At 37.1% G+C, this 15895-nt stretch overlaps 1 protein-coding gene across 2 annotated transcripts in view; it reads left to right on the forward strand.

Moving 5' to 3' along the window:
• The window catches only part of VPS39 (VPS39 subunit of HOPS complex), a 38665-nt gene that overhangs the window by 13390 nt on the left and 9380 nt on the right, over positions 1-15895 (forward strand). For both annotated transcript variants that reach the window (XM_089521888.1, XM_089521889.1), the window contains 13 exons: positions 1380-1478; positions 2829-2921; positions 4179-4362; positions 4968-5088; positions 5374-5494; positions 7550-7679; positions 8819-8961; positions 9586-9729; positions 11504-11645; positions 12676-12762; positions 14041-14114; positions 15241-15339; positions 15580-15697. In XM_089521888.1, coding sequence (XP_089378014.1) covers positions 1380-1478; positions 2829-2921; positions 4179-4362; positions 4968-5088; positions 5374-5494; positions 7550-7679; positions 8819-8961; positions 9586-9729; positions 11504-11645; positions 12676-12762; positions 14041-14114; positions 15241-15339; positions 15580-15697 — 1555 coding nt within the window. The remainder of the gene's footprint in view (positions 1-1379; positions 1479-2828; positions 2922-4178; positions 4363-4967; positions 5089-5373; positions 5495-7549; positions 7680-8818; positions 8962-9585; positions 9730-11503; positions 11646-12675; positions 12763-14040; positions 14115-15240; positions 15340-15579; positions 15698-15895) is intronic.

Raw genomic sequence — 15895 nt, forward strand, 5'->3', positions numbered from 1 at the left:
TCCCTTTGCATTATGGTAGAGTAAGACTGTTTTCATGGGGGATGATGTTGATAGTTTATTACTTCCCAAAAACTCAGTTTAGGGAAGAGACTTAAAACAGAGTTGTGCTTGCCTACTTGATCTTAATGATGGTTTCTCTGTTTGCATGGAGAAATGACTCTTTTATTAGCCATTTCTTTGGGCAGGGAAAGATAACACACGAAAAAGAGTGTCAGCAGAACTTGAACAGGCACCACTTCTGGTGAGCATGTTTATGTTCTGGTCTGATTTCTTAATAATGGCCTTTAGAATAAATATTCTAAGATAATGACCATAGACTAATCACTTAACTTCAAAGTGGGTAATGAAGACATTGAAAAATCAGAGGAAGGCTATGGCTTGGAAGGAAAGCTGTAAAGGAACTAGACAAGTTCATCCAGTGTAAAGATGTATAATTACAGTAAATACCAAAGTCAGAATCATCCATACCATAGTATTTCCTATTGTATATATAGTTGTGAAAGCTAGACTGTGAAGAATGCTGACAGAAGGAAGACTCATCTGAAATGTGCTAGATGAGAATTCTACAGATAATGTGGACTGCTAAAAAGACTGAAGAATGGTCTCAAGCCTGAACTGTCACTAAAAGCCAAGATAACTAAATTGAGGCTGTTGAAGTTTGAACATTCGGAACAGTATGATTCATTGGGAAAAAATGATAGTGCTGGGTTAAGTGGAAGACGGTAAGAAAAGAGGTAGATCACATTAGGTGGATTGATTCAATCCAGTAAGCTGGCAGTGACCCTGAGTTTGCAAGGTCTGAGCAGGGCAATTGATGACCAGGGCTCTTGAATGTCATTCTTTTATAGGGTTGCCATACACTGAAATTGATTTCATGGCAACTGATTTCTGAACAGAACTGCATCATTAAAGGCTTTTCTCATCCAAGAGAAAGGGCTACAAGTAGACTAAAATGGGAGTTTCCCACTCTATAATGACTCACCTAAAAGCAGTGGACAAGGATAATTAATTTGCTTAAAGAGCAAGTGCTCTTGGTCTTCCGGCACTTTATTTTTTGGTTACCCACCTAACTACATTGTGTTCATTATTTTCATTTTGTTTATGTATGGGGTTGCTGGGGTTTCAGTTGACTACCAGTTGTTGAAAGACAGGTGGATTGGTTTTGGGTTGTTTTTTATTTGTTTGTTTGAACTTTGTGGGTTTGTGGTCTTTACTATTGCTTAGTGTTGCAGCTGGTGAAACAAGTGGGATACCTATGTTTTTCTGTGTTATTCTACAATCCCTATAATCCTTGCCAATAGTTGCATGAGTCCAACCTTGAGGATACAGTAGTGTACTTAAGGATGTACCATCAAGACATGATGTTATTTTTTTCACAGCACTCTGATACAGGGGAAGAGGTGCTGAGGATGTGTGTGGCAGTAAGAAAGAAGCTACAGTTGTATTACTGGAAGGACAGAGACTTCTACGAGCTGCAGGTGTGTTAGTACTATAATAGATTGTCTCCTTGTCATATTCTGAAATATTTTATTCCTATTTATTTATTTTGGCTTTTGGTAAATTATTACCAAATTAAGCATTTATAACAAGTACTAGATAAAATAGAATGCACACAGATAATAAAAATAAAGTTATTTTGTTGCTAAAGCCAGTTAAACTCTCAGCCTTACTTTTAGGGTTGCTCTTGACTGTCACTGTCTGGGGTGTCACCCGGTGTCAGAAGAGGGGCTCTGTTGGGTGGGGCTAAAAGGGCACACACCCTCACCTTGCTGATGTGTGCTACTCTACTCGTGAGTAGATTGGTGCATAGCAGGGAGAGGTGGGTGCACTCTCTCTTGCTGCTGTGCACCACTTTACTCATGACTAGGCTGGTGTATAGCAGGGGGAGGTTTATGCACTCTCCCTTGCTGCCACAGGCCACTCTACTCGTGAGTAGAATGGCGTGTGGCAGAGAGGGGGTGTGCTCCACTGGATATCACCCCTCTTCAGTGATCTGCAGCCCCCTGCTGACTCCACTGGCTCTTGAAAACAGCAAGCACTGACAAAGGAAGAACAATTAAAAGCTACAATAATTCAAGTTGAATACTAGCAGCTTATGAGTTAGCCTGCTAATGAGTCTGTGAACATAAATTCAAGGAATTGCCTGAATGATTGAATTTGGTATTTCTTTGTAAAAATGTCAGTAGTCTATGTCAGAGTCTTCTTCCTTTGTGTTGTTACTGGTTATGATTCTAACACCTAGTGTGCATAGTGAGCAGTTAAAACAATATCTTTTGGTAGGTAAGTAAATTACCATGTTAAATCCAAATTACTGTCTTAAGAGTTAGTGCTAGCACTATTGCTCATGTGCACATGTATGTGGAGAATACTTTAAGGAAATATTTCCTGAAAAGAATGTTGTAAGTGTGAATCATACTTCAGAACAGTCTAATTATTGTTTTGGAATAAGAATGCAGGATGTCACTCTTTTTGTGTTAAATACTTTTTCACTTTGACTTTCTTCAAATGCACTGCATATTTCTCATTAGAAAAGCCATTTAGCTATATTCTTGAAGATTCTTCCCATTTACACCATGGATAAGAGAAAGTGTGTTGAAATTGGCTCTCTGTGAGAAGACATTAGAGAACTGATTTGAGAATTATATTTTATTTTGTTTGGAGAACATGTCTGAAATGCCTCTGTGTTGACTTTTATTCAACACAGATAGGTCTTGATCAGAATACTGAGATAGCTGTGTAGGCCAATAATGTTGCTGTGCATATATGAAAGGAGAGTGTAAAATGATTTGTATTTAACCAACTTGGTCTATTCTCTTCATGATCCCCAGGGGGACTTCAGTGTACCGGATGTACCCAAATCCATGGCATGGTGTGAAGATTCAATTTGTGTCGGTTTCAAGAGGGACTATTACCTGATAAGAGTAAGAGAGAACGTGGACTAAAGGAAAAAATAAAGGAATAGCGATTTTCTGGGAATTCTTAGGAAATTGGTGTGGGAATGTGACTATAGGCTGAATTATTTGTACATAATCAAGGTTATAAACTACATATGGGAACAAGCGCCATTGAGCACTTGCTGCTTACCGTATATACTCATGTATAGGATGACCTTGTGTATAAGTCGAGGGTAGGTTTTGGGGCCAAAAGATCTGGATTTTAATATGACCTGTGGATAAGTCGAGGTTAAAACTGGAGGGCACGTAACCAAGGATGTAAAGGATGTACTGCTTTCATGTCCTGCGTCTTCCCAGCTGAGCTGCCTCTTCTGGAGACAACCAGACTGAGAAGAGGCTTGGGGAGCGAATGCTCCCTCATCCTGCCATCTTATTGCTGGATTGACTTGTGTATAAGTCGACCCAGGTTTTTTTGATCAATTCTGTAGTATAAATTTTTCAATTTATAGATGAGTACGTACAGTAAGTAACTATGCCTCAGATTGTGTTCCTAACCCTTTTATGATCACTTCAATATAATTATTATTATTATTATTATTATTATTATTATTATTATTAACCTTTATTTATAAAGCACTGTAAATTTACATATTACATATTATTATTATTTATTTATTTCATTTATTTGCCGTCTGTCTCCCAGAATGGGACCTAGAAGGTGGCTTCTATAGAACTAGTAAATTAAAAACATTTACAATAAAATTTAAAAACAATTACAATTGCCTCAAAAAAGACATTAAAATAATTTTAAAAATAACCAAAGGATTAAAAGATGAATAAAACATCCCCAATAAAAAGCCCCACTACTTATACATTAAAAGCCAGTTTAACAGAAATGTCTTTGTCTCCCGACAAAAGGAGAGGGGGGGTGGGGGGCAGTTTAGTCTCTCACAGAAGATTAAATGTGGGAGCAGCCACTGAGAAGCCCCTCTTGTGTTGTCACTAAGTGAGCTTGTGATGTAGTGGGACTGAGACAAAACCTTCCCAGAAGATCATAGTTTGCTTGCATATTCGTATGGGGAGTTAGGGTTATTAATTATGGTTGGGGCAGAGTCTGAATAGGATATGTTTATGACTATGCCCCTGGCTTGATGAACTAATCTTGATATATGGTATTCTTGAACTGTGACATGGGGTGAGAGGACTTCTCCCCATCTAAAGGTGAGAGCCAGTCTTACATGGTTATTTTGTATACAGTGACCAGCTTTATTTATTCCACTGCAGGTAGATGGGAGAGGATCCATCAAAGAACTCTTCCCCACTGGAAAGCAGCTTGAACCACTGGTAGCTCCTTTGGCAGATGGAAAAGTTGCTGTAGGCCAAGATGATCTAACTGTTGTGCTAAATGAAGAAGGAATCTGTACACAGAAATGTGCCTTGAACTGGACTGACATCCCAATAGCCATGGGTGAGAACTAGTAGCTTTGTCTTTATTTAAGACTGCCATCCTCTTCCTAAATATCACATCTGTCAGCAAATTAAATTGGATAGAGATAGCATGATAACTGTTACATACAGTAAACAGTATCAGAAAATGACTTTTACTCCATTCTACTTTGAGTGAAACTTGAGTTGGCCTTCTTTTCAGCCTTTGTAACTTTATTTCTCTTCAATTAAAATTATTCTAAGTCTGAATAATTTTTGAGTGCAGAATTGAAAGATACAGGTTGCATCTGCCCTGCAGAAATAATCCATGTTGACACCACTTAAATTGTCGTAGTTAAAAGCTATGGAACTCTGGGAACTGTAGTTTGTTGTGCCACTAGAGCTCTCTGACAGAGAAGGTTAAATGTCTGCCAAAACTACAATTCCCAGAATTCCATAGCATTGAGCCATGGCAGCTAAAGTGATGTCAGCCTGGATTATTTCTGCAGTGTGGATGCAGCTCAAAAGTATAACGAAAACTGCTTGAACAGATGTTAATGCAATGTTTATAAAAGAGTAACTATTTCTAGATTTAGAGCATTGCTCTAAAATCATATTGTATTGCTGATTGTTCTGTCTATGAAATAGATTTTCAGCCTCCATATATTGTAGCAGTGCTGCCAAGATATGTAGAGATTCGTACATTTGAGCCCCGTCTCCTAGTGCAGAGCATTGAGCTACAGAGGCCACGCTTCATTACTTCAGGAGGGTATGGAACTTTCCTTGCTGTCTTTTCTTGTGTCTTAAATTCTAATTCTGGGTGTGTACCTCTGTGCTAAACTTTTTAAAAATATATTTATGCTATTGCTATTTATAGTGCAAGATATCTGTAATTTATGGCTATATTCACACCACTGCTAGAGATGAAAAAGAGAAAATAATATGTAAATGTGTATCATAATGAAAATGCTTAATTTAAAGAATTGTGGGACAAAGCAGGGGTCAATCTTTCCAACCTATTATGATATGTAACTGGTCTTTCTTCTTTCTTTAGTGCAAATATTGTGTATGTGGCCAGCAATCATTTTGTTTGGCGTCTCATTCCGGTTTCTATTGCAACCCAGATCCAACAGCTTCTCCAGGATAAACAATTTGAATTGGCTCTGCAGTTGGCAGTAAGTGGTAGGATGGGGACATTTTCATTATGCTTTTGTATTACTTGTGTACACTCCCACCATACTCTGAAAGCTGAATCTAAATCCTCTGTTGGTTGAATACTTGAGTGTTAAATAATTAAAGATTTTAGTATTCTTTCTCTGAACTTCTGTGATTTTATACCTGTTTGTAATGTGCTTTGTTATTTATTGCCATTTTGTAAACTTCCCTCATAAATTTGTTCAAGATTAAGCCACTTTTGTAGAAGGATTCATAATCAGAGCGTGACCTGTCAAGGCTGCTCAAGGGCAGAGCAGACAGGTCAGTGGTATCTGCTACCTGTGTATGTTTCTTATCTTGTCTCACTGTGGTTCTTACTGTGGTCCCACCATTGGTGTGCCTAATGTGGAAACGGGATGCCTGGCTGCACCCACGTGGCCCATTACCATGTCAGATGCATGGTGGGGTAGCTTCTGAGTAAGAGTGACAGAGTGGCAATTTAAGGAGGGGGGGGCATCTGCATAGCTGGAGTTTGCCAAGGAGTTTCCAGGAAACTCTGCAGCAAACCAGGGGTCAAATTACTCCAGGGTGACTGCTGTTTACTCCAAGATTTGGCTGGCTCTACCAGATCCGCATCTGATCTGACAGGATTGGGCTCAATCCTACCCTGGGATTTTTTGCCTGCATTGTCAGAACTGGATAAGGCTGTGGGGATCATGGGCCTTTTGGCCCATGTGGAGAACCCCTCAGTTACCTTTAGGTGCTAAATGTAGTAATTGTAATTTAAATATTTGATAAAACAAGGAAGTTATTACTTTTGTTTCAAGTTGGTGGTATCATTTCCCCTCTTGTCACATTTAGTGCTGTGAAGCTGTAATTCTCTGTTGCGGATTGGTTACATTTTATATTGCCATAAATGTTCTTATAAGTAGGCAGAGAATAGACTTATTGTTAGTGGTATCTTGTGATGCAGCAAAGACACAATGAAAAAAGGCTCTGTTTATACTCTTGATGGGCCTGGTATTTACATTATTATTATTATTATTATTATTATTATTATTATTATTATTATGCTTTATTTATATAGCGCTGTAGATTTACACAGTGCTGTACATACAAACAATAAAATAGATAAAGTAAAGTAAACTTGCCCATGGCGTACAATCTAAGAAAGAAATCAGGTTTTCTGGATGTTGAAGAATAATTGAAGAATAGGTGTAGTATCTCAAATATGCTTCCTACATAGAAATATTATAATAAAAATGATAATGTGTTACGAATGACAAACTCTCTGATAGCCTAATACATTATTGTTTGTACGTAGACCATTTAGTAGAAAATATATGGAGTTTATCAGCAGTTTCAAGTTTCCTCAATGCCACCATGTGCTAGTAACAATGCATGATTTATAGACTGCATCAGTTTCCTTATTTGTGCTGGTGTATTTATTAACTTGGCTGCACCCTAGTTTCAAGATAAGCCCAAAGTTTAAAAGATGCTGATTTATTGCAGTGTCTAAATGTACATCATACATACACCTTTTCTTTAAAGTGCTCCTTTTTACTTATGCCAAAGAGGGGCTGAAAAGGCTGCTCATGCAGTGATAAGACTTGTTCATATCTTGACCTTTTAACTACGGGTCATAAAAATACAGCATGAGCAGTTTATATGGATGTCTTTATGCAAGAGCCAACAGTTAATATTACCTTCTTGTGCTGTGAACAATTACTTTGCCCATGATCTGACTGAATTTTTGGGTGTTCTGTTTCATTCATTTCTCAGTCACGTTGATTGTAATAAATGAAACTGATTTTTTAAAACCAAGATACACATTACTCAGACTTGATTTTCTTGTAGTTGTTGAAAATACAAATAGAACTCTGCTTGAGGCTCATGAAGTAGGACTGTCCTTTTATTTTTTTAACCAGTCTTATGTTTTTCACTACATCTGAGCAATTTCCTTAAAACCATGTGCCATTTGCAAGAGACAAGCATCTTTTAGCTTGCTTTAAACAGAGTTTATGTTGTTTAAAGAGTGGCTTTCTGAAACATTTTTAAATCTTTATACTTATTAGGATATGAAAGATGATTCTGACAGTGAAAAGAAACAACAGATCCATCATATTAAGAATCTCTATGCCTTCAATCTTTTCTGCCAAAAACGGTTTGATGAATCCATGCAGGTTTTTGCCAAGCTTGGGACAGGTAAATTAGATGAGAAGCTCTGGACATAAAGAGTGATAGTTACTGGGGAGTACTGTAACCTTTAAAGTGTGATACTGAACTTAAAAGCCAAAGTGATCTCACTTAAAACCCAAGGGCTACAAACCATGTTATTAGCCTTGAAATCAGCTTGCATTTGACATTATATCTCTAACATGAGTACATCTGGACATGAGTTGTGGCCACAGTGAAGGAAAACAGAATTTCTTTGGATATTTATTAATGGAATTTTACTGCTCATTGCTATGTGGATTTTGTAATGCATCACTATGTGTTTGTCAGTATGTGGCACAATTGGGCCAATCCTCATGGTAATCAACTCAGAGTTAAGTGTTGTCTTTACTTCATAGAGCTGTCATCAGTACATAAGAACATTTTCAGCAGTTTTCAGTATAGGAATCCAATATGTGGAAAAAGATCATAAGAACAATTGCACATGGAACTGTCTGTGGAAACCAAAAAACAGATGTATTTTTTCTGGCTCATGTTTTGAAAAAGATTAATTGAATGGCCATCTGCAAAATACTTTAATCAAAATGCTCTGTCTGTTGTTTACTCTTTCGTAGTTGAAATCACTGTAATCATGTTGGATTGTGTGAGATGATGGTCTTTACAGTACCTATGATGTGTGTTAGAAAAAGAATGACTTTCAAAACATAAGAGGTCTCATCATTGGCTTAACTATTTGTTCTGTTTTGTGTCTAATTGTTTGTCAAGTTCAAGCCATTTCCTGCTACCCAGTTATGGGACTATTATTCCACTTTAAAAGATCATGGTTCCATATGGAATCCTGGGATCTGTAGTTTAGGCAAAGGTGCTGAATTCTCAGCAAAAGAAGTGCCTCACTAAACTACAAATCTCTACAAATTCCATGAGATTCAACCAAAGCAGTTTAAAGTGGAATTATAGTACTATAACTGTGTAGTCTTAAAGGGCCTTTAGATTTTCTACTGTTTATGTTACGGTATAACAGATGTTTGTAAAGTACTTTAAACATTGCTACGAGCTGAATTCTGTGAACATGAAAAATTCCAATTTCAAAATGAACTCAATATGAAAATAGAATACATTCTGAAGTATTAAAAATGTTGTGACTTATTACAGTTTTGCATTTTGTTCAGATCCTACTCATGTGATGGGTCTCTATCCTGAACTGTTGCCCAGTGATTACAAGAAACAGCTCCAGTATCCCAATCCAGTACCAGTTCTCTCTCCTGCAGAGCTGGAGAAAGCACACCTGGCACTTATAGATTATCTAACACAAGTAAGCATTTGGCACCTCCTACAAGCTCCCTGACTTGCTAGTAGCTAGTCATGTAAATTTTTAAGTACAGCAGCACCTTCTGAAATGGTTTCATAAATTCCTGAATTTCATCATTTGTTAGAGAAATCAAGGATATGAGGAAAAAGAACCTGGAAAAAAAATTAGGAGAACCCCCAAATCAGAACCTCTTTGTTGTTTCGTTTTTCAGTGCTTTAATTTCTCTCTTGTTGCCTTGCCAAATGTTTTGAAAGCAATCATTGGAAGGAGGAAACTGTGATTTCATGGGCCTATCAGCACATCCACACAAATACCTGCCAAGTTAAAGGAAAATTAAATTCCCCTATTGTGACTTAACTGTCTAGTTTGCTTTTTCAATTGTTTGTTTCTTTTTGCTGTTGTGCATCAGTGTACAGTAAACTTTGTACTGTTTTCAGTGAGCTCCCAGTCCATGGGTAAGGAGAATAGAGGGAGGGAGAAGTAAGGGTTAAAATGCAAAAAACTAGAGAGACAAGAGAAGTGAGGATTAATAGCAGATAGAGTTGCTCTGAACTCATGTGCTTGACAAGTGTGGCTGTGCCTTGCCATAACTTTATTCCTTTGGGTTCTTACCTTTACTTTCTGCAGAAAAGAAGTCAGTTAGTGAAGAAACTGAATGACTCAGACCATCAGTCCAGTACCTCTCCTCTCATGGAAGGAACTCCCACCATCAAATCCAAGAAGAAGTTGCTGCAGATCATAGATACTACCCTCTTGAAATGCTACCTCCATGTGAGTTTTCTCCATCTTCAGATCTCTGCTTCTTATCTGCCTGCATATAGAATTTCAGTGGTCAGAATTCAGGACCATGGCTAGGATCAGCTGCTTTAGAAACAGCTATCTTGGCTTCTGCCCAGTGATGCACTTTCTCGTCAATGCAAATCTCTCATGATATGATTTTCAACAGATGTTGGGTTTGCGCAGAGATGACTGGACCACTCACATACATTTATGGCTGCATGCACACCCACTGGGTGGTGTGCAGTGGGCCTTGTTCCCAATCCTTTGTGCCAGTGCATTGTTTTAAAAAAGGATTTATTTTAGAAATCTAATTTGGGTGGTTAGTGAACAAGCACATGAATATTATGCTTTTTAAAAAAAGTGTCAGTAGCCAAACTGAAACATTTTAGGGATGAAACTGGAAAAGTGGGTGTATGAGCATTCATTTATTTGAAAGCAGGTCTTTTTTGGACTAAAACTCACTGAATTCCTTAACCAATATAGCCACTGGATTTTGGAATGCTGTACACCAAAAATGGGAGAGAAGAGAGAAATCTTTCTAAGCTCTAATTGATACATTGTTCTGAAGTCTGATTTACCCAGTAGCCACACAAGTTGAGAAATCTCTTTGTATTATTTCTGTCTTCGCCCTAAGTAAAAATAATACATTTGCAGCTTTGACTTTGTGGATTTGATTATTCACAGATTTGATTATTCACTTCTCTCTATGAATCTTTAGCTACTTTAGTGCAACTCCGCTGTAAGTTGGTCATAGAGTTGTGCTGGGGGACCTAGTGATTCCGAGAGAAAACACTTCTCTAGTAATCCAGTGTGATTTTATGGCCAGCTTCCCATAAATGTTGTCCATAGAGTTACGTTAGAGGTCCTAAAGATTCCTAGAGCATTCTCTCAGCTAAAAAAGTGTTTTTATTTATTTATTTGCCGTTTTCCACTTCACGGGTTCTGTGCCCCTAACCCCAGCAAATGTGAAGGGCCCACTGCACCTTTACTCTTCAAACCTTAATTGATTTGATAGCACCATCATGTTGTTTCTGGACATGATTTCCCAACTCCTGGCACCTGATCTTCTTCTAGTTCACACATAAATGGCGAATTTCATACTGGAAACAGCACTGAGAATCTGTGCATTCTGGCATACTCTTCTAGCCCTTGGTGCTGAATGGCTAGGAAAATAGTGACTGCAGCAGTAATGCACTGTTGCCATTTTCTGCTGTTCATGTGGAAGCAACTGCTCCTCAACCTAATTGGTTTCCAACTAATACCTGGTTACAAATCTTTGGTAAATATCTTTTCTTAAACTTTTATGACAGCCAAGATGTACCAAGGTGTTTATGGGACATATGTAGATATTCAGCGTGGAAATGATATATGTGATGGATATGAATTTGTTCATATTGAATGTTAGTAATTGCTTACTTTAATCTCTCTTGTTTTTAATAACACAATTTAGTAATACTTTGTAATAAATGATATAACTGTAACAATACAGCAATGAATTGATTATCTGGTAGTTACAGATTAAATCTGGGCATAAAAGAAAATGACTATTTTCTATTAAAAGAGAAAAGTATTCTTGATTATTTGAATCCTCCCCACATGATATCAGTAGAAGAGAATGAAAAATACACTGTCTGCTGGCTCCTCACTAAGTAGATATTATGAAGACTTCATATGAAATGGTTCAGTTCTTGATTTATAGAATGTTTACTCTTTGTGTGTAATGGTAAACTATTCCTGCTTCATTAAAGTTCCTCTTTATTGGCAGACCAATGTAGCACTAGTGGCACCACTGTTACGATTGGAAAACAATCACTGCCACATTGAAGAAAGTGAGCATGTGCTGAAGAAAGCTCACAAATACAGTGAGCTGATCATACTATATGAGAAGAAAGGTCTACATGAAAAAGGTAAAGTGATGGGTAGGGAGACATCTTGCCAAGAAAATTTTAGATTCTTTTTCCTTAGATGCAAAATATTCTTTTACTGTATTATTTTTGTCAGCAGGGCTATTTTTTTTAATGCATCTAATACATTCTTTGGGACACAATTTCCTTATGTCTCCTAGAAGTGTCTAACAATTTGTAAGCCGCTCTGATAGCCTTTTGGCTGAAGAGCGGGGGTATAAGTTGTTATATTATTATTATTATTATTATTATTATTATTATTATTATTATTATTATTATTTGGTCTTATTCAGCTCAGTTATACCTGTATCATCTGTACTGCTGGGTTAGGCAGTGGCTTATCTGTTGTAGATACTGTGAGAGATAAGGTGGCTAGCCATTATTTGGGGGGGGGGGGGCAACCAGCAAATAACTTATTAATAGCAGGTGACAAGATTTTAAATTGTTCTTTCAAAGTGAGAGATGAAGATTGATATAGCTACAGACTTTTACTTTAGAGTGGCATCTTTCAGTTTGCTAAAGATAGAAAATATATGACTGTTGTTGTTGAACTGCAGCTTCCATCATTCCTTACCATTAGCTATGCTTGCTGAGGCTGATGGGAATTGCAGGCTAGCAACATATAGAAGTCCACATGTTATTGCAGTATGCTACAGATAGTACTCAGTTAATTAAGAACAGTACTCAAAGTGTCTTCACTTTGTGAACCACTTTTTGATGTACATCTGTCTTGGCCCTTAGATTACTGATGGAGAGTCTCTCTGTGTGTAGAGGGCAATTCAGTACCTCTGGGTTGTAATAGTGCTAAATGCATTTTTTACATTGTCAATGGCACATTTTGAAAGAGAAGTCTGAAAAATTGTAATTGATTTTTAGTTATTTGTTTAATGTTTTGAAATGTTTTTGTTTGTTGTGCATCATCTTGGCAGCCCTGTTGAGTTGGGAGGTGAAAAATAAATCTGATAGATACTCATTAGTAATAAGCTTCATAAATTTGTTGCTTAACCTAAAGGTTACTGTCTTTTTGCTGAAGCATTGCAGGTGCTAGTGGATCAGTCAAAAAAAGCTAACTCGCCTTTGAAGGGCCATGAGAGGACTGTGCAGTATTTACAACATTTGGGTGAGTGCAGTTGAGAATAACCTCCATTTTAAAATCTTATTTCTTACTTACAAGGGCTCAGTGAAACAAATAAAATTCAAAAGATTTAATTTGTAACAGTATCCAGATATGAAAGTATATATTGTGGTGAATATCTTTAAATCAACCAGAACATACAAAAATCATGTCATTAATTTTCAAAGCCTACTGATGTCTTCATCAGACAGTGCTGGTTTTTTAAAATAAGCATGCAGGGGACAAGAAGTGAGAGTCATTGGTATGTATTTTGTTTGTCTGAGATGTTATATAGTTGGGCTACTATCACTTATTCTGTGGGGCTGCTTTTCGAAACTACTCTGAAACTTCAGTGGCTTTAAAATGCTGCAGCCAGTCTGCTGACTGGGGCTGGTTACGGGGTAAATATAACCTTCCCTATTGAAACAGCTTGTCTGTTTCTCGGTGGCTATTTGTCTGTTTCTCTGTGGAATTCAAAGTGCTGGGTATGACCTTTAAAGCCCTATATGGCTTGGATGCAGACTGTCTAAAAGACCATATCTCTCTATACAAGTTGGCCTCAATTTTAAGATTGTTGGTGGAGGATGTTTTCTCATCTCCCCAGCCCTGACAGGCATAGTTGGTAAAAACATGGAAGAAAGCCTTCTCAGTGGTCATTCCAGGGCTGTGTAAACTCCATTCCACAATATCCTCCGGATATTCCTGAGAAGATCACTGAACCTTGCTAACATAGGAATGTGTGACCTGATACAGAACAGACAGATCCAGTTCTCAGGGGGAGAGACTTGCCTTGCTGCAAATGGAGAAAGGATTTTTTTTCACCTTGTTATATCCCCCCCCCAGTTATTTCACAACCTTTTTTAGGGGATGTGGGGAGAGAGACTTTCTGTCTACATAGACCCCTTACAACATGTCAAGCAAGCAAGATAGGAGATTTGGACTCTTTTCAACATTACTTTTCTTCCCCTGCATGATTTTTAAAAAATCTTTGCCTGATAAAGAAGCCAGTGGGCTTTAAAAGTTAGCATAATGATTTTTGTGCCAGTTGGCCTAATAAAGGTATACTTACAATTGGAATAGTAATAAGGTTAATCCATTTCATAAAATAAGAAATTGTATGGGTAAACAGCAACATTGTGAAAGCCAGTGGACAGCAGTTACGTCAACCCAAAAGATGAAGTAAGATAAATAATTCACCTTCTTTAAAACAACGTGTCAAGTTATTTCTCATTTGTTTTCTCATTGAGGACACCCTTTACAATGCAGTTTTGTTTCTTATTCTAGGCACCGAAAACCTGAATTTAATATTTTCATATTCTGTGTGGGTGCTCAGAGACTTTCCTGAGGATGGATTAAAAGTAAGTACACTCGATACTTTTGATAATAAAAAAAGAGAAAATTAGGATTTGCCCACTGAAAATTCTGAATGTAAAGCAAATGTTAGGTATATCATTCTAATATTTGGTTCAGGCAATTCAGATTCCTAAAAGTATGTTAAACAGGCTCATGGATGCTTCAAGGGTTACAAGCCCACAGAGCAGCCATTTTGGGTCCTGTTCAGAGATAAAAGTGGGATTACTAATAAACAAACAAATGAAATCATTTTACATTGCTCTGAACTGCAACTGTTCCCATGTGTTGAGACACTATGTGTAGTAGAAACTACTACACATATTGGTCATTACATAATCAGCTTTTACTAATGTCCAAAAAAGTTGCTTCTTATAATCATATTGTCATCTATCTAAAGGAGTTGTTGCTTATGAAGTTATAAGTATGCAGAATTGCATTATCTGTATTAATGAAGAAGTTCAACAGCACTTGCAATTTGCATCTTGTTTATCCTGTGGGAAGCTGGTATGCAAGAATTGTTAGAGAATAATGAAACCAAATAAAAACTATAAGATTATATAAGGTACACAAATCCCTATTTGATTCAAAGAGAACATAAATCTGCTGGTTAGAGGGAGGGTTACATTTCATTTCTATTACTTGTCTTTAAATATCCAGGTTAGCAGTTGTTATGTTGAATATATGTGCATGTCATGCATTTTATCTCTAATAAATAGCTGCAGAGTAGCAGAGAGAGGGTTTTTTTAACTGGGGTAAATAAAGGAGAAGTCTCTTAACATTCTGTGTCTATATATCGGGTTTCCACTTGAGAATGGAGAAGAAGGATTAACTGTCATTGTTACTTCAAAGAAGGGGCCATAGTTCAGTGTTCAAGCACATGCTTTGCGTGCAGAAGGTCTGAGTTGCAGTCTTCAGCATCTCAAAGTAGGTCTAGTAAAGAGCTGCTGCTGGGCAGCATTTAAAAGTCTGAGCTACATGAATCAATGGTCTGTGTCAGTATAAAGTGGTTTCCTGTGGTCCTAGTAATTGTGTTATCAATGGTCTTATGAATGGAAACATATGACTGACTTCAAAAAAATTGTGTAGAATATGCAAAACCCAACTTTGTGAATTCACTCTTTTGTCTGGCAGATCTTTACAGAAGATCTTCCTGAGGTGGAATCCCTCCCACGGAAAAGGGTTCTCAATTTCTTAATAGAGAACTTTAAAAGCTTGGCAATTCCCTATTTGGTAAGAAGTCTTCGTAGCTGAATTAATAGCATTGTTGTTAACAGTATTTCTCAAATGTCAGGCGTCTGACTTGTGAATATGAATGAATGATATCTGTAAAGTAAAAACAATCAATCTGTAAAATAGTAGTATCCTGGAAGTACATAGTTATCTTTTTGAGTGCTGGGCATTACACTTTGAAATGATGCAGAGTCTTCTACAATTAACTTTCATTCACTGGGGGTGTACATGTATTTACAGGAACATATAATCCACATCTGGGAGGAGGCTGGTTCAGAGTTCCACAACTGCCTGATTCAGCTCTACTGTGAGAAAGTCCAAGGTTTAATGAAGGAATATCTCAGCTCTTTTCCTCTAGGTATTTATTTATTTGTTTGTTTATATCCTGCCCTTTAGTTGAAGCTCTCAGGGTGGCTTATAATAAAATCAACTTTAAAAAAATAAATAATTGCAATAGTTTAAAAGATTTAAAGTATAATAAATAGTTTTCAATTTAAAACCAGACGATTTAAAAACAGTTAAAACAATTTTGAATAATATAGCTATAAAGCATGTA

Source organism: Sceloporus occidentalis, unplaced genomic scaffold (genome assembly GCF_023333645.1).
Source record: "Sceloporus occidentalis isolate IW3139 unplaced genomic scaffold, rSceOcc1.0.p SCAF_4, whole genome shotgun sequence".
In the NCBI taxonomy this organism is placed as follows: Eukaryota; Metazoa; Chordata; class Lepidosauria; order Squamata; family Phrynosomatidae; genus Sceloporus; species Sceloporus occidentalis.